At 37.1% G+C, this 20,277-nt stretch overlaps 1 protein-coding gene across 2 annotated transcripts in view; it reads right to left on the bottom strand.

Annotated features, from left to right (window-relative positions):
• Positions 1 to 20,277, bottom strand: part of nup214 (nucleoporin 214) — a 59,194-nt gene that overhangs the window by 14,010 nt on the left and 24,907 nt on the right. For both annotated transcript variants that reach the window (XM_051110066.1, XM_051110067.1), the window contains exons 25-29: positions 14,544 to 14,610; positions 14,276 to 14,354; positions 14,026 to 14,107; positions 11,695 to 11,747; positions 6,016 to 7,566 (exon numbers count right to left, since the gene is read on the bottom strand). In XM_051110066.1, coding sequence (XP_050966023.1) covers positions 6,016 to 7,566; positions 11,695 to 11,747; positions 14,026 to 14,107; positions 14,276 to 14,354; positions 14,544 to 14,610 — 1,832 coding nt within the window. The remainder of the gene's footprint in view (positions 1 to 6,015; positions 7,567 to 11,694; positions 11,748 to 14,025; positions 14,108 to 14,275; positions 14,355 to 14,543; positions 14,611 to 20,277) is intronic.

Below are 20,277 nucleotides of genomic sequence, written 5' to 3'. Positions count from 1 at the left end.
ATCAAACATACAATTCTTTGTGCCTATTCTTTAACAGTGGATGAGTCAGTCTCAAAAGCATTACATGCATGCACAAATAAACATTGCAAATGCATCTTACTTTTAAATAAATGCAGAATTAAGTGTACTGTTAATTGCACAAATAGAGATGTTTCGTGCTTGCAACAAGGATGCTGCACATTTGTGGATCGAGTGGAATGCATGCTTTCATTGACAATCCTATGTGATTTGCTTGGATTTTAAGACTTGATTGTCTAACTGAAACATTGGCTTTCAACATTCCTCAGGCTGGTTCAGTAATGCACAGATGTAAAAAAACAACAAACAGCAGTTGATCTCAAATGTCACTGATTATGCAAAACTTCAGAACATGATATGCAGTCAACAACTCTAAACTGCAGCACGGCATGAAATCACTCTCAAATATTAATAAATTAATGCACAATCATCTATGAAACTGTAACACTCCATATGTATCTTACTATCAACAATCAAATGCTGAATTAAACAAATGTGCAGTGATTTGAACAAATGTTGTTGTATTAGTGTATCAGAATTTGTGCAAGTAACAGAAAATGTGGATTTGAATAATTTGCATTTTGAGACTGAAACATTGACTTTCATTGCTCTCTTTGTGCTCCTCTATCCGTGTCACTGATTCAGTAATGCACAGTTCATCTCAAATGTCATTGATTTTCCAGAACACAATATGCAGTCTAAGGTGAACCGGACAGATACATCTACATCATTTCAATCAGCACATTTTTTAGAGTTTTATGTGGCTCTAAACAAGCAAAGAGTAAACAGGTGTGAATGGGGCATCCTACAGTGTCACTGAAGCTCAGAGGTCAAAAATCAGAGACTCAGCTGTTTATAATGTGGAAGTCTGAGGATCTCAGAGAACTCATAGGAATGGGAGTAATCCTGGCCTGAGGACACGCCTGAGACTGCTGCACATTCCAATGCTGGACGATCACATCCACGGCCCTGACATGCTCATGACACATGAACAACACTCAACTACATACCTATATTCCCACATTCACACTTTTTTATAGAACATAATTAACAGGACAGCATGCATGATGATGATGATGATGATAATAATAATAATAATATCATTTGATTAAATACTAATAATAAAAGAATCGAACCAATATGGAAAAATATTACTAGAAATACTACTATTGTATTTTAATAAGTTATTGCAATTAGTATTTTACAGAATAATAACTTACAACACTAATATTTATGCCTGCCTTAACGGACTTATTTTTAAATGTTAAGACACTGAACTTCCATTTTGGCAAAAAAAAAGCAGACGCTTAATTGTTTTTCCATTACAAATTTTGGATGACGTTGGCGCATGCTGCATTTTTGAATGCACTTTATAAGTGACCCAGATGTGTGTTCATATGGAGCAATATTTAGTGTGAACTGAGCCGTTCTGAGATACTGAAAACACTGGATCATAAGCTGTTCATGTGTAAATGAACACAGTGCTGCGATTCAAACACTAGAGCCAGGAGCTCCTCTGTTTTGCTTTTTTTAGCAATTCATAAGCTGTGGTTCTCATTTCATTGCCTGTGATTCCTTGCATAGTTTACATATAGTATCATGGCATCATCAAGTCAACAACTGATGCATTCCTGTAGCTAAAACAGTAGAGCATGGCGTTAGCAAGGTCACGGGTTCAATTCCCAGGGAATGCAATAACTGATCAAAGGGGTACCTTGAAATTAATGTAAGGCGGTTTTAGGATTGTCACTAATTATTTTGGTTATCGAGTAAACGGTCTACTACTTTAACAATTAATCGAGTAATCAGATTATTATATTCAATGTTCTTTAGTAATAAAAACAGCCTCAAGCGAACAATAACCTTTACAATGATTTAAAATAAATATATAACAGCAATGATGCAATAATAATTAGTTCAAATAAAGCATCAAAAGCAAATGAAATTTTATTGAACAAAACTGTTAAAATACATAATGTATTATAAACAACAGAGCTAACGTACATTATAACAAATGACTGCATTTTATAATGCGATCTAATCCTTGTTTAACATTGGCTAAACGACATTTAATTAAAATGTCCACTTAATCTTTTATATATTTTTTTTTACAACAGAAATACGGCAGTCACTGTTCTTAAATATATGTGGACATCAAAACGTGTAAACTCAGCGTGAGGGTTTGAGCTTTTATTTTGCAATCGCCATGAACAATTAGCATATTGAGAAGGATATTGATGTATTCTCCTGTGTTTGTGTAGGTTTATAAATTATTTACCTTACAAATCTGATGAAATGGTGCATGTTGCATTGTCAGATTAAGGCTACAGTAGATGCTGTATGCTGTACAGTAAATGCATTTACTGTGAATGGAGCAGAGCATGTCTCTAAGACACATACTTAACATGCATGTAAAAAAAAAAAAATATACATATATATATATATATATATATATATATATATATATATATATATATATATAAATACACACACACACATATACACACATACACACATACATACATACATATATATATATATATATAAATACACACACACACACACATACACACATATACACACACACACACACACACATATACACATATATATATATATATATATATATATATATATATATATATATATATATATATATATACTCAGCACAGGCAAAATGCAATCAAGGATTTGAACTTGTACTCAAATTCAATCAAGGAATCGTGACAGCCCTAGTCGCTTTGGATAAAAGCATCTACCAAATGCATTAATGCAAATGTATTCGTTATGTACATTCTTACTCTGCTTTCACAGCACCATAGTGTAAAAAGAATCCATAACCATGCCAGCTGTTTAGCACAATGGTGGAAAAGCAGCTTTTGTTTATGCAACTACATAGGTAGGGCTGCACAACCATATGGATTTCACTATAAGGTCTGTGTGATAATTAAATTGCAAAAGGTTTCAATTAAATTAATTAAATACTCAGCCTACTGAACGTGCTGCCGGCTTCACAGAGAACACAGAAAAGCTCTGTTCTGTAATCTACATTACATCAGACTCATGTATAAATGTGGGACAGTCCCTCTGGGGTTAAGAGTACTGATCTGGTGAAGGCTCATGTCTCACTTCTAGTCAGTATCAGTCATTTCTAGCCTTCTCAGTAGTAAGGCAAACCCCCACCTACTCACCCAAAGGTGTCCCCATATTTTGATAGACTTTCGTTACTGTTATGGCTATATGGATATAAACTGACTTTACCTTCAGCACAGAATGTTGCTCTTACACAAGCTGCACACACAATAAAGAGCTGCTTCACTGCTGGCACATAATCAATGACATTTGTGACTGTAAATAAATCTCATTCAGCACTATTATTGTTTTCAGTCTTATAAAGTAACCCATTACGATATAAGAAACTGCTTCACTGCATGAATGAACTGTTAGAATAAATCCAACTGAATCACAAACAACTTGAATAAATCCAACTGAATCACAAACAACTTGAATAAATCCAACTGAATCACAAACAACTTGACAGCTTTTTGCAAACCACCTTGACCAATTTAATCAATAGCAATTAATTTGCAAATAGTTACTTCTGCTTCTAAACAGCTGACAGAAAACACACATCATGAATGCTGAAGTGTTATGATGGTGATTCTCAAGCCGGGCTCACACTACAGAATTTTTAGCTCGATTTTGCCCCGTTTTTTTCCCTCACGAGAATCGGAGCAAAAATCTTGTCGAGCCTCTGATGTTCAGCACAGATTATCTGGTAATGTGAGACGTTCACAGATTGAGTCTTGCACCTCCTGATCTGCTTTCACACAAATCGGGGTCGGCCCAATCATATCAAACATATTTGATATTCAGGATTTTAAATTGAGATGATCACGGCTATGATTACGTCAGCTGCTTCTTCTGTTTTTGTAGTAACACTGTCTGTATAATATGTTAAAAACATACTACAACCACATGGAGTAAGGAAAGCTCTGGAGTGAATCGTCTCAGTTTTGAAATGATGATCTGTTGCGTAAGATCAAGTGAGGCGTTCCCTCCGGCATGCTAATCTTAATAATATCTTGTAGTGCGTGATGCGACACGATTTTCAAATCTTGTAGTGTGTGCAATGTTTAAGATTTCAGGGAAGATAATCTGCAAAGATTCTCCTTATGTGTGCACTGCAACCAGATTTCAGAATCGGTTAGGATTTTAAAAATCCTGCAGTGTGAGCCAGGCTTTAGGGTTAAGGTTGGGTATTGAAAATCGCTTCCGATTCCAGAATCAGATACTTAAGATCAGGAATCGGATACTTCTTGTGAAATTAAAATTTCGATTCCGCCTATCGATTCCTATATGCGGTTCTTTTTTTTTTCCAATTTGTGAGGACCCAACCTAGCAATCTGCCAGGACCTTGCTTGCTAATCTATCACTCCAAAGTATGGCTACACTTGCAATCAGAAGTCAAAAAAGTGTAATATTTGTGATAAGCTAAACATGTTGCAATAGATGTGTCACCACCAATATGACAAAGCACTTTAATTTAACAGACCGTTAAAGATCACAATTCAAATACCAATGTGATTCTATTCCTAAATTACAATGATTCCTCTGTTTGATTTCTCAACCTTTCTTCCATGCAGCATACAATCATACTAGTGTGATTTAAACATTCTGTGTTCGTGCTGCCGCTGACCTAAAGAGAGCCACTGTCATGTAGGCTATATGAATGATGTATATGAACAGTTTCACAGTCTTTTCAGCCACACAGTTCATTATCGCTGTGCTACAAACATTTAAATAATCACAGAAGTACTGGGATAAAAGTTCATAGTCCAAATATAAACTCTGATATGTACGGTAGAGATCAAAATACAGTAAATCATCCTTTTGAAAGTTAATTTGACATTCCAAATAACGTTAAAGATTTACTGATTACGTTGTTGTGCCAGTAGGTGGTGAAAGTGGGCTGTTAATAATGTATTTGTCTTTGATCATTCATTCAAAAACACTGATTCATCCCAGTAATGAACCAAGTAAATCTGGAGTGAATCACTGAATCATTCGCCTATAAATTAGGCTTACATGTGATTTTGTTCAGTTGTCTGTTTTTTTTTTCTTCAAGGTCATACGAGAACCACAACTTCCATTTAAAAAAAAAACAACAACCAAATTTATCCAGAATCACAGAGCTTTTGAATTTTGTTTTTATGTAGCTTGTTGATTTTTGTTCATGGTATTCAGCTGCAACTAAATGTTTAGCAAAAAAAGAAACAGAATAAATATGCTTGATATATTTTATTCACATTGGAATCGAAACTGGGAATCGAAAAGAATTAGAATCGATAATCGGAATCGGAATCGAAATTGATAAAATTCTAACAATACTCAACCCTATTTAGGTTGGTATGGCAGAGATTACCAAACCTGCTCCTGGTGAGCTACTTTCCTGCAGATATCAGCTCCAACCCCATTCAAACACACCTGAACCAACTAATCAAGGTGTTCAAGGTTACTTGATAATGACAGGCAGATGTGTTGGAGCAGGGCTGGAACTGAAGTCTCCAAGATGGTAGCTCTCCAGGAGCAGGGTTGAAGTATATGGTAATATTCACCATCAGACAAGAATTTAGAACTCGGTCCTGGAGGGCCGGTGTCCTGCAGAGTTTAGCTTCAACCCCAATTAGACACACCTGAACCAGCTAATCAAATTCTTACTAGGCATACTAGTAACTTTCTGCCAGGTGTGTTGAGGCAAGGTGGAGCTAAACTCTGCAGGACACTGGCCCTCCAGGACCGAGTTTGGGCACCCCGATCTAGTAAAAAAGGGTCTAGCAGACATCTACCAAGCAACTCTAATCCAGCTAATTCTCAGTTAACGCCAGCCCTGTGCCTTACTCACTACACTTCATGTATAATTTCTACATCCTACTCTTTCACATTGGAATTTTTAAAAACGGAGCACACTGGCAAGTGCGCTTCCTAAAAACCCACCTGATGGCTGTCCGAAGCCGAAACCAGAGGAAGACGCTGTGGTGGTGTTGCTCCCAAACACTGATCCCTGGCCAAAGCCTGGGGTGGGCTGTCCGAAGACAGGAGCGCTGCTCTGGCCAAAGAGCCCAGTGCCAGTGCTGGGTGCGGAGCTGGTGCTGCTGGCTCCAAAGGAGAAGGAACTGGCACTGTTAGCGCTAGAGGATCCGAACAGTGCTCCTCCTCCGCTGCTGGTGGCCGATGTGGTGGCGGCTGTGGCTGGCTGCCCAAAACCAGGACTTGCACTAAACGCCGACTGACCAAAAGTGAAGCCGCTAGCAGAGCCAGAGGCTGCAGGCTGGCCAAACCCTGCACTGGGATTCTGTCCAAAGGCAGGTTTGGCAAAGCCAGAGGTGGCAGAATTGGCCCCAAAGACGGTAGATCCGAACCCTGTGGTCTGACCGACTGAAGTGGGTTGTCCGAAAACTGGGGCTGGTGTTGGAGCTGTGCTGGTGGTGATGGCTGCAGATGGGACAGAGGAGGCCACTGTAGCAACGACATTGGTAAGACTGATGGCTCCTACTGTCAGACTGTCTGTGCCACTTGAAGGTGGGGCAAAGATTGAGCCTGGTTTGTCAGACACTGGAGCTGAAGACAAGGTGGTTGCTGGTGTCTCTTGGGGTGCAGGAGTGACTGTGGAAGTGCTGGTGGTCTCGGGGAGAGGATCAGAGACTGGTTCTGCTGCAGGAGGCTCGGAAACAGGCACCGGCGTCTCAGATGGTGGGGTAACTGAGGGAGGAGGTGTGGGCGAGACCCCAAGAGTTGGAGGAGTTGGGGGCTTGTTGAAAGTAGCTGCAATGGGCTCGGTACTGGTGGGAGCAGTGGCTTCAATGACTGGTAAGGCTGATGGAGCACTTAAGGTTGGCGGTTTAGGACTGGGTTCTGCTGGAGGTTCCTTAGGTTCAGTATCAGTGGAGGGAGCCGGCTCAATTGAAGTCGTTGTCTCTGGCTGGAGGGGCATTGTGGGAAGAGTCTGCGTCTCTGACAGAGGTGCTCGCAGAAGACTGCCAAAAGAAGTGGTAGCTGTTGAAAAGGAAGACGTCGAGGGAATGGTGAAAGTTGGCTTTATTGAGGGAGTATTTCCTTCCTGTGGTTTAAAGGTGAATGTAGATGTGCCAAATCCTTGTGCTGTAGTGGTCTTTGGAGCCTCTGCTGCAGCGCCTGTTGGTTCTGATGAACTTCCAGTTTCCGCAGACTTGATTTGCGGTGAACCAAACGCAAATCCTGTGGATCCATTGCCAGGCTGTCCAAAGGAGAAACTCAAGGTGCTCTTTGGAGCTTCCTTTACTTCTTCACTTTGGCCCACTCTTAAGCCAGAAAAGGAGCCGAGAGTTTCTCCAGCATTGCCTTGGGTTTTAGGAGCTTGAGGGAGTTTAGATGGCTCAGGAGGCGGTGTAGAGGAGCTCACGCTTGGAGTGAATGAAAAAGGCTCCTCAGACCCCCCAGGACCAAACGTCATCTTTGCTCCCGTGCTGCTTGCAAAAGAGAACTTGCCTGGTAGGCCAGAACTCTTCGCTATTTGCAAAAGTAGGGGGGAAGAAAGGAAAGTTAATGAGAGAGGTGTGCCCACCAAGCCATTGGCAGGTTCAGAACCTGCAGAAGTTCTTATTTTGCATTGAATTTGAGGGACCACTGGTCACATTGTGCTAAATGGACATATAACACTGTACCAACCAGAGCTGCAAATGCAACATTGTTATTAACAGCTGGAGCATCATCAAATTAGTAAAAATTTGCAATAGTCAAACACAAAAGGTGCAGAGGATGGCAGGGGTCTAAATCAGTGGTTATCTACCTCCCCACTATCCCAATAATATTCCATACCTGACTTGCCCTTTTTAATTTCAATAAATTAGGAGGGGTCCTTAAATGAAAATAAGTAACTAAAAGAATTATAATAGAAATAAAAATAATAACATTTCTAAGTCCTAGAAGTTTGGAATTTAATAACATTTTAAATTCCAGAAGTTTGGGGCTAAATTAAATTAAGAATTCTCTAAATTTTTAGTTGTTTTTGCTCACTTAAACGGAGAAGTCCACTTCCAGAACAACAATTTAAAGATAATGTACTGACCCCATTGTCATCCAAGATGTTCATGTCTTTCTTTCTTCATTCGTAAAGAAATTATGTTTTTTGAGGAAAACATTTGAGGAAAACAACAATTTCATTTTTCTTTATATAATGGACTGATATGGTTCCTCCGAGTTTGAACTTCCAAAATGCAGTTTAAATGCAGCTTCAAACGATCCCAAATGCGGTTATAAACGATCCCAGCCGAGGAAGCAGGGTCTTATCTAGCAAAACTATCGGTTATTTTCATTTAAAAAATACAATTTAAATACTTTTTAATCTCAAACGCTCGTCTTGTCTTGCTCTCTGTGTACTCTGGCTCTAGACAGTTAGGGTATTTTCGCCCTCAACTTCAAAAATCATTTCAAAATCATCCTACATCGCTGCAAAAGTTCCAACCCAGTCTTTGCAAAGTGAACATGCAAAGAAGATCAAACACCCTTAACAAAAAAGGTAAAACAGCGATATAGGGAGTTGAGGGAGAAAATATGGTCAGAGTTTTTCGACATACCCTAAATGTCTTGAGCTAGAATACACACAGTTCAGGGAGAGTAAGACAACACCAGCGTTTGAGATTGAAAAGTATATAAATTGTATTATTTTTATGAAAATAACCAATCGTTTCGCTAGATAAGACCCTTCTTCCTCGGCTGGGATTGTTACAACTGCATTTGGGATCGTTTGAAGCCACATTAAAACTGCATTTTGGAAGTTCAAATTCAGGGGCACCATACCAGTCCATTATATGAAGAAAAATCCTGAAATATTTTCCTCAAAAAACATAATATCTTTAAGACTGAAGTAAGAAAGACATGAACATCTTGGATGACAAGAGGGTTAGTACATTATTTGTAACTTGTTGTTCTGGAAGTACAGGGGTTGGACAGTGAAACTGAAACACCTGGGTTTAGACCACAATTAGTATGCCGTTTGGCCTCCTTTTGCAGCCAATACAGCATTATTTCATCTTGGGAATGACAAATACAAGTCCTGCACAGTAGCCAGAAGGATTTTGAGCCATTCCTTTCGCAGAACAGTGGCCAGGTCACTATGTGATGTTGGTGTATGAAAACATTTCCTGACTCGCTCCTCCAAAACACCCCAAAGTGGCTCAATAATATTCAGATCTGGTGACTGTGCAGGCCATGGGAGATGTTTAACTTTACTTTCATGTTCATCAAATCACTCTTGTCACCAGTCTTGCTGTGTGTATTGGTGCATTATCATCCTAATACACGGCACCACCTTCAGGGTACAATGTTTGAGCTATTGGGTGCACAAAGTCAACCTTCACACTCTGCTCTTATTGGTGGAATGTGCGATCAGTAAAGACTGGCCACCAGGCTGCATAAATATAGCCATGAAACCTCCAACACTATATTGGCCAGTGTTTCAGTTTCATTCTCCAACCCCTGTAGACTTCTCCTTTAAAGATGTTTTCTTTTTTTTTTAATGTGACCCTGGACCACAAAACCTGTCATAAGTAGCACGAGTATATTTGTAGCAATCGCCAACAATACACTGTGTGGGTCAAAACTGTCGATTTTTCTTTTATGCTAAAAATCTTAAGACATTAAGTAAAGATTCCATGAACATATTTTGTACATTTCCTACCATAAATATATTAAAACTTAATTTTTGATTAGTAATATGCATTGCTAAGAACTTCCTTTGGACAACTTTAAAGGTGATTTTGTCAATATTTTGATTTTTTGCACCTTCAAATTCCAGATTTTCAAATAGTTTCATCTCGGTCAAATATGACCCTATTCTTACAAACCACACATCAGTGGAAAGCGTATTTATTCATAAAAACTTGACCCTTTTAGTGTTGCACTCTTTTAATTTACTAACTGCTTGTTTTTTTAAAAAAAAACAAAAAAACTCTCATTAGCTTCTCTATTCTTTTTTATTCTATTTATCTATTCTTTTTGTATTTATTCTTTTTATTTATCATACATTTAACAAAAACAAAAAACAACAACAACAAAAAAGCCTCTAATACTAGCTTGCTCTATTCTTTTTGTATTCTGTTTTCTTTTTCTTTTTAATAAAAAAAAAAAAACAACCTTGCTACGTGTACGTTAAGGAGACTTGTCATAGCACTTACATAAATGCTTATTTATTGATTTTGATTGCTTCCATTGTCCTCATTTGTAAGTCGCTTTGGATAAAAGTTAAATGGCTGAATGACTAAATTTAAATATAAATAAATTAAATATCATAAATAACTAATAATTTAAAGATAAATTCTAAATCTCGATTTCAAACAAATTGACCCTTATGACTGGTTTTGTAGTCCAAGGTCACAAATCATTTTAGGTCATCTTAAGGCCCAGTTGAATGTTTGCTAAAGCCCCCTAGTGGGTCCCATGTCCCACGTTGAGAACAACAGCTCTATGGGATAATTTTTGTGCCAATAAGAATGAACGTAACTTTATTAAACTGAAGGTAACTTTCCAAGAAACGATCAAAAATATGCCACTGCAAAAGAAGAAAAACACAATGAAAATGAAAAAATGAACTCAGTCGCACGAATTTAACATGCTCTTCAAATATGCTTCATTCTTTGTTAATGATTTTCAAAGAATCGTTTTCGCGAATCATGGATTCTGAATGCGTTGCCACAACTTTCGCTTACGCTTCGCAAATTTTCGTTTGCTGTTTTGGCACAAACCTCTCGTGGGGGCGGGCTTAACAGCGATCTACTCTGATTGGCTAATGAGCTTTTGATGGACAGTTGCTCTCTGACCTGGAAGCACGGACGGTGACGTCAGTGGCGCACATATTGGAAAGTTGTTGCGGTGTGCAATACGTCGTGCTTTGTTTATATTAAGTATTAATGTTATTAGTATTTCACCTATGGTCGTCTCTTAGTTTCTAAAGATGAGCTCCCAGGAAAGACACGGAGCAGCATCATCTTCCACCTCAGCTTGTCCCTCAGGGCAGCTTGAAGTAGGTTCGTGTTGCTAAAGTAACGTTAATCAATAACATCGATAAAAGTTTTATTCATGTACAGTGTGCAACAGTTCTGATAGTTTCTATAAACAAAGCACGACGTATTGCGCCACTGACGTCACCGTCCGTGCTTCCAGTTCAGAGAGCAACTGTCCATCAAAAGCTCATTAGCCAATCAGAGTAGATCGCTGTTAAGCCCGCCCCCACGAGAGGTTTGTGCCAAAACAGCAAACGAAAGCGTAAGCGAAAGTTGTGGCAACGCATTCAGAATCCATGATTCGCGAAAACGATTCTTTGAAAATCATTAACAAAGAATGAAGCATATTTGAAGAGCATGTTAAATTCGTGCGACTGAGTTCATTTTTTCATTTTCATTGTGTTTTTCTTCTTTTGCAGTGGCATATTTTTGATCGTTTATTGGAAAGTTACGTTCAGTTTTATAAAGTTACGTTCATTCTTATTGGCACAAAAATAATCCCATACAGCTCTAAATTATGTGGAGAATTCTGCAGATTCTAACGGCACTGACTCCTGGCAATTGGCATGGCACATTTCTGACAAATATAGTGTTAAATATAAAGTGAGTAAGATGAAGACAAACATGAAGATGATACCTTGAGTGTTGTTGTTGTCCTGTGATTGAGAGGTGAAACTGAACCCTGATGACCTGTGAAATAGCAAACAGCAGACTCTGCATCTAAACCACATACTGGATTTCATATTTATATGCAAACAATATAAAGACATTAGACACGCTCATAATATTCTCGTACATCAAAAGGGCTGCTGAAGACACAAGAGCAAAGCCTTATGAATAATATAGACTAGATCAACATAAACACTCACAATAATCAACAAACATGAAGACCTGTACCGAGTTTAACCCTTTAAGGCCTGTAAGGCATTTTTGCTTCCCTGAAGGTGTTGTTTTTACAGTGACATACAAAAAAATAATGACTCATAACTCTTAGACTAGGAGAGTCAAACGGTTGGTATCATTTAATAGAAAACTGATAGAACAACTGTATTTTTAGGGAAAAGAAAAAGAAAAAAAAAAAAAAAAAAAAAAATTCAAATGACATACAACACATGACTATCTGAGCTGTATGACATTTTTGAAATATTAGAGCATATTTGACATATTGACTTTTTTTTTATTATCAGCAAACATGCTTTGTAAAGTTCAGACTCTACCTATTACCCGTCATATTAATTTTCATATTTTAATTATAAGAACACATTTAATTGCTTTTTATTTTTGTTCACATTTTCACTTTTACATTTATTTTGAAGAGAACAGATGAACGGAGTTTGTGCGTCACCTTTCATGTTCAACACCACACCCGCAGTGACAACGAAGGACACTAAAATATTTCTCGATTTTAATATATTCTCATTTTTATGAACGAATGTAGATTCTTAAATATCAGTCGATCTTTTGGTCTATGCTGTTTTCAGTTGATGAATGAACAGTACATAGTGTGCTTCGCATTCAATAAATTGCAATCTTTGCGCTTTGTTACTTTTGATATGGAAAAAGTCTCAGATTTCAAATTCTGTCCATTTCATTAGGAAATTCAACCAATACCGTTTTGGTATCACCCGGAGTGTAATCTGTCAAAGTGACGGATAGCCTTCCGATTTTTCCATCACTAATAAAAAAAAAAATTATGTCAATGATTGGTTGAATTTTTTGAAGATAACGAAGTGTATTTCCACAATCTACAATTTAGGCCAAAAGTTCAAGTTCACTGATTCCTCAGAAGGACACACAATGCATTAAGAGACGGGGTGAAAACTTCTTGGATTTGAAGATAGTAAATATAAATATAAATAAAAAGTAATTTGGACTTATTTTGTCTTCTGGGAAACACGTAAGTATCTTCTGTAGCTTCTGAAGGGCAGTACTAAATGACAAAAACATGATATTTAGGCAAAATAAGAAAAATGTACACATCTTCATTCTGTTCATAAGTTTACATCCCTGGCTCTTAATGCATCGTTTTTCCTTCTGAAGCATTAGTGGGTATTTGAACCTTCTGTAATAGTTGCATACGAGTCCCTCAGTTGTCCTCATTGTGAATAGATGGATATCAAAATCATACAGTTATTGTTGGAAAGGGTTCAAATATGCAAAATGCTGAAAAATTTGTGGGACCTAAATGAGTTATCTGAAAAACAGTGTGCAGTTCAACTGTTCAGGACAAACAAGCGACAAAAAACTGCTGTGAATAATTCAGGTAACACCACAGTATTAAGAATTAAGTGTATATAAACTTTCGCTCAGGGTCATTTTTATAAACTAAATTTTTTTTCCACTTGTGGACTCTATGTAAACATCTTTGTGTGAGATATCTTATTCAGGCCAGTACTAAAAAAAACTGCAAGGTGTATATAAATTTGACCGCAACTGTATGCATGTTTCATAAATTTATGAATGAAAACTCCACGTGAACATTACCTTTTTTTAATTTAGTGGTTTTGTGTGCATTTTAACATCATAAAAAATATCTTTAGATCTAATTTTAGATCTAATAATATCTTTAGATCTTTTTATTTGGGAGAATATTTTGAAAATATTGAAATGCAGTTTTCTACGATCTATGAATGGTTCATGAAGTTACAAAAGCGCAACATGAAAAGTACAGTTGTTTTTTCTTCTGTGCATCTGTTGGGTTGTGTGTTAGAACTCTGTGAGCAATGTCTCTGGATCTAATCTAAATATAAAAACATTTTTTTTTTTCATATACCAGAAAATAACTCCTTATGAGATGATCATTCATTAAATTACATTCATTAAAAAGCTGAGATTGTAAGCTTTAAAGTGATTTTGTTTTATTCCATTTAGTGGTTGCTTAGCAATTTGATTATGATTATGACCGCTGGTGGTACACCTCAGGCTTAAAGGGTTAAGGGGGTCACTGTAATGACGTTTAGCAACTTACGGCGCAGTAAATGAAAAGCCCTTTGAGTTCTTCTCGCTGATGGATGAAGATGCTCCTACATCAGGTTTAGCAGCTCCTCCACCTGTGGCAGCCCAAACACAAACCAGCTCATTACTACAATCAAACGGGCATTATCCCACAGCTACCAGAGTACAAACAAAGCAGTGCAGCCATCATTTATATGTTTAGCTTTAATTATACTTTATACTATACTAAAAGTGCAACTGTAGGAACTCTGATTCACACTCACCAAAAACAAAACTAGATGATGTGGTCTGGGCTGAACCCGCCAGCGGCGCTGGGACCTTTAATGCACCTTGAAATGAATTCTGCAAGTAAAAACAAAAGGTTACACCACAAGGCAGACGCTTGCTCACTCTGAAGCCTTTGTGCTTGTGATTTGCAAGAGAAAATCCTTGTTAAGAACACTGAATTCTGTTAAAAAGCAGTTTGACATTTCAATCAGCAGTAACTGTAGTGTTGTGATTGGTGTTTGGAGCAGCTCATGTGTGACTCACTTTATTGGCCTCCACCGTTGCCAGAACCTGCTGAACCACCTGAGCCGCCGGTGCTGGAACAGATGCGCTACAGACACACATAAAACAAAGTAATGACTAGGTCTGAAACAATTAGCTGACATTATCAACGTCAACAACAACAATAAAAAAGTTGACAAATATTTCTGTCGACAAACAGTTGTTTGATAATAACAAATAACCTAATGTAAGGGCCTGCAAGAGCGCCTTTTGACCAGTGTGTCGTAGCACAAATTGTGCTGTAATTCAGCCCTCGGAATGAAAACAGTCGAACCAGACACTGCTGAGAGTGGTGTGAACATGCATCAGTGTGAATTCATCTCACTCACAAAAAACAGTTTCAGTATTCCTCAAAATGAATAAAAACAGTGAAATGCAAATTCAGAATATGACGCAACCCTGCAATAATTAAATACTTATTAAATATAATAAGTAACTTGCTCCAAAACTGTCAAATACTGTGTTTTAGCATGTTTAATTATTTGAATGCATAAAAACAACTTAATTTATTCCTAAAATTTTCCATATCGCGGAAATCATAGGGCCCTACATATTGTACCTGAAAGGCTCATATTTCATATTAAAAGGCATGAACTCATAATAGTATAATAACACTTAACACTTAGCACTTAAACATGGTGTTAATCTTTTTTTGTTAATTTGTTAAAAAAAACTTTTAAAAAATAATAAAAAATAAAAAAAATAAAAAAAAATTTTAACCATTAAAAAAAAATAAAGAAATAAAAAAATATATATATATCGCTATTGGATTTCCCCCCCCCAAATCACACAGCTCTACTCGGTGGTGCCTGGATGTGTGTTTTGCACACTCTAGCATGCTTGCTTTTTGCTGGATGGAAATGTGGCTAATGTGCGTGAAAGGCCCATATTTACAGATGCATGGCTTTGTGTTTAGAGATGCTGGGATACATCTGAGAAACCTCATGAGCATTTGAACAAAAGAGGTCTGATGTTCTGTGCTCACGTTTGTTTTCCCATTCACGTCTGAGCCTGTGAGCATGATGCAGCACAGGAAGTTCACGTGGAAAGTGTCCTGCGGGCTGTTCAGGACAAATATCTGCCACTGTAACGCCGGTCAGACAGACACAGAGTGAGCAGGAAGAACAGCCGACGCTCATGTGACCATGATGATGATGAAGAGCGGTAACTGGAGCAGAGGAAGAGGAGAGATGTGCACTGATAAACAGCCCGAGCGCTTGAATCGCAGTGACCTCATTACAATGGTCACCTGACCTCTATATGGTGAACAAACCAAATTAACCCAAATGTGTGTAAGAGGACGTTCACCATCTGTCTCCTTCTGCATCAGAATGAGAGATCAATACAGACAGGAAGAGACATGCACACACAGAGGCTGAAACACTAGCGTAGTGCATACTGCCCAGTACACATTTGGCAGGACTGTATCTATCTATATACGAGTAACTATCAGTAAAGGCATAAAAGCTCACTTCACTTCAAGGAAAGTAACTTTATTGATTAACTATAAAGTTCTAATAATTGTTTTCTTATGGTACGATAATTGACGTTCAGAACATCGATACAACAATAACACAAAGAAGCAATAATGATAAAAAAAAAAAACATTTTCTGAACAATTTTTCTAGATGATGAACGATAAAAACATAGGCAGCCGATCAGAATCCTCCAACTTTAAAGTGATTGCACATTTAAAGTATTACATAACAAAACTGCAGTGCACTGTTATAATGAACAGTTATTTGAGCAAAAATTCTGATAAAAATGGTTTATAAATTAAACATTCATGTGACACGGTTTAAATGATCAATTATTAAATATCAATTCATGTTTGAAATGCTAGTACACAATACTTATGTCCTCACTATGTTTGTGCAAGGCTTCACTATACAGGAAATAAATGCATGGTTGAAGTTTTAATCAAAACTAGTGTAAAAATGTCTGAGTATATAGCATTCCAAATGGAAGGTCAGGTTTAGAGTGTGCTGCATTGTGATTCTGGCAGATGTATTTGATCACTGACATACTGCAGAAGCAGTGTGACTACTGTGGTGGTCTGCAGCTCTGAACACAGCCACAGCTGCGCGCGTGCGTGTGTGTGTGTGTGTGTGTACCTATGTGCGACCGCTGCCTCAGGCCGAGCAGCTCGAGCGTTAATAATACATGTGTCTGGGTTAAAGTTGCATGGGAGACACTGTCATGTGCATTCACACACAGATGAGACGTCTCGCTGCTCGCAAGTAACACAACGCCCAGAAACACGCAGACATCAGATACAGCTCCACTGAGCTCGGACAGCACAAGGCAGGCCGTCAGTGCAGGAAATGATGTCAAATCATCTCACTCACAGAGCTGACCACAAACTCACATCCTGCTGTTACAGTGCACAAAACTGGACAAAAAAACTATACACACTTACAGCCCGTTCACAACAACAACCTGAACTACAAAATAAGTGTTAATGCTAACTCTAACGATTACTGTAAGCCTAATGATAATATAATGGTGACTCTAATTGTGATAACTACAACAATAACTATTGACAATACTGAAAACAACAACTTAAACGTTGTAGGGATGTACGATTTATATTGTCTGCAATAATATCGTAGTTGTTGTTTTAACGATGTGTGATTTGACAGAGTATATTGCAAAAAGCAAACATAACGTTAAATTACCTGATGAAGTCTAGTAAGTAGCATTTAGAGTGCGTTCTTTCGCTACATGATTCAGTCTATTAAAATGCATTTAGAATAATCACAAAATTCAAGATATGGGGGCAGAAAATTTATATATTTATATAATTTCATATAGTTAATTAATATCACACAAGTGACTTTTTTTTCTTTAAAAAAATTAGCATGACTACAAATGTGATATAATAAAATAAACAAGAAGTTAATATTAAAAGACTTATGTTTTAGACAGCATATTTACTGTTTTTGCTCAATTTCGCCAACAAAACTCAGTTCAAACACAGCCACAATACCGTTTTGCATCTCCAGTGTTGGGCAAGTTACTCTAAAAATGTAATTAAATTACTGATTACTGATTATTCCTTTTAAAAGTAATCAAAATACTGTTCTGATTACTTTATTTCAAAAGTAATTAGTTACATTACTAGTTACATTACTTTTTTTTGTACATCCACAAAATTTACGTGAACATCCCAGCATAAATGCTCCTGATAAAATATTTGTTATTAACGCATCAACATTCACAAACCACTGTTATTTTTACTAAAAGCAACAGGCTGCTGCGTGCATGGCTGCAAAATGCACGGCATTTGAGCGGTGAGTGGATTCTCTGATTGTCCACTGCATTCCAGAAATCAACATTGTTTAACGCTGCAAACACCTGCAAAAACTCTGCCTATGCTTACGCGTGTCATCATTTTTGTTTTATATTAGTTGTTCTTGTTGCTTTTGTGCAATACATGAATAGCAATTCATTTGTTTTAGATATTTTAGGTTTAGCTATTTCTATTTTGCGGGAGTCCCGCAAATCATTTTATTCTATCGCTTCCCACACAATCATATCTCTGTTGCGTCGACGCGGACAAGACTTGATGGGCGAGTGCGGGTGCGGGGCTGCAGGCGCGCAGAGACTCATGTGAAGACAATGGAAGTTGGTGCGTTGCTCTCCGCACCTGGTACATTCTCAAGAAGCTTTAACGTGCCGTGCTGCCCTTTCAGGGGTTTTAAAATGGATATGGAGTTTTTCACGGTTGAAAAGGTTTTCTTCCCCTCTGATAACACACAATAATATTTTTTCCTTTGACAGAAATAAACTCAAAATAATGATTGCATTTCCAGCTACAGAACGCGTACTTTCCTCTCCCCATGCTGACTTTGTTTTCATTGGTTGAATCCGCCTCACAGGCGCTTACCAGTCAAAGTAGGTCTCAGGTAGAGGACGTGTGCTATAGCCAACACCCTTTTTACAGTCTAGATGATAAAACACATTCTGTCGGCAATGATGTAACGCAGCAGTAACGCATCCTTGTAACTATACTCTAATTACTAATTTGGAAATTATAACGCGTTAAATTACTCCGTTACTAAAAAGAATCAAATTACAGTAACGCACTACAAGGTACATCCCAGCATAAATGCATTACAAAGTAATGCGTTACTGCCCAACACTGTGCATCTCTGAGCATGACTGTGTTTTCGTTCCTGAATGAATCATCTGTTTAAATGATTCAGTTTAATCACAATGACTTGTTAACAGTGACTTGCTGCCTCCTACTGCCAGTTTTAATTTCACATTCAAAGCATCTTTTTTTTAAAAATAATTTCAAATATAAGTATTCAACGTTTTAATGTTTAACATATCAAAACATTATGTATACATTTGTAACTGCAGGTTAAAACATTCCATGTCGCTCTAAGCTGCATTAACATGTGTAATACATCTAAATGCCACTTCATATGCAACTTCTGCAAAGACGCATTATTATTATAATAATTGACTGATTAAATGTAAGAATTTGACTCCAAAGATGATGCACACTTTCAGGAAAAAAAGGATTTAGAAAAGGTAAAAACGCTCATAAAAGGTAAAAATCAATTTAAAATTATTGGAAAAAAAATATTTCCGTCACTGCTGTGAACGGACCACACAGAATATGAAGAGTATCAAAAACTTTAGGAGTCAGCATGGTAGTTCTTAAGCACAATAACACACATCTTCTAATTATCATTATCGATAAAATCTCAGAAATTATCGAGATATTATTTTTGTCAATATTGCACACCCCAATGTAAACAGTAACAAATGATAACTAATATCTATAATAACGACAATGATAATATTAAAGATGCTACCAACTAAAACTGAACACTAAAAGTGTGATAATACTATTAGATTTTAAAATTAAGAGGGAGTGACAAACAAAAATACAATTATTTTATAGTAATCTTAAAAATAAAAAGGTAATATTTACCTTTTTTTTTCTTTGTCGTGCACGTGCACCTGCATATCACTTATGTGCACCCCTGATTATAACATTAATGTTAAAAATAACTGCAATAACTGTACCAAAAACTATAACGATAACGTTAACAATACTGTAGGGCTGCAACTACTATTTTGATAATTGATTAATCTAATGATTATTAGAGCAAATAATTGTTGATTATTTCACTGATTAATCAATAGACTTTGATCGATTATTCAGCTTTTTTTTGCAATTAGTTAAAATATTGAGTTATACATATTCTAAAAAATAAAGACATTCACTTCAGCTTTTAAAAGTCAGGTTATGTAACTACAATTATACAATTAATTTATACAAATAAATATATTTAGCACACAAAATGAGATGTTTTATTTTTGGATAAACTATTTTATGCACAACGCAGTCTCTCTTAAAATACCTTATAGGGTTATGATAATCAAAAAAAAAAAGTCCTGAGCTAGATCTGCAAACCAAACTATCACTTTAATGAAATATTTTTTTCCCCCAACTAATAAAAAGATTTTATCATCAGCTGGCTCCACACTGGAGAGCTGCTTTATAACAGAAAAGTATCGTAGCAATCGTATGTTTATTGTCTTCAAGTGTCCTCAGTTAAAATTCTTGTATCATGCATTTTATTCAGCTAAAGCAATAACTGGATTAGAGATTCCTGAAGCATGGTCAGTACTATTACTTCTGCTATAAAGCATATGTGGAGTTTCTGCGCAAGGGCGCCCTCCGGCTTCCGAATCA

This window comes from Labeo rohita, chromosome 5 (genome assembly GCF_022985175.1).
Source record: "Labeo rohita strain BAU-BD-2019 chromosome 5, IGBB_LRoh.1.0, whole genome shotgun sequence".
NCBI lineage: Eukaryota > Metazoa > Chordata > Actinopteri > Cypriniformes > Cyprinidae > Labeo > Labeo rohita.
The sequence above is the reverse complement of the archived record's forward strand: the minus strand, read 5'-3'. Positions and strand labels throughout refer to the sequence as shown.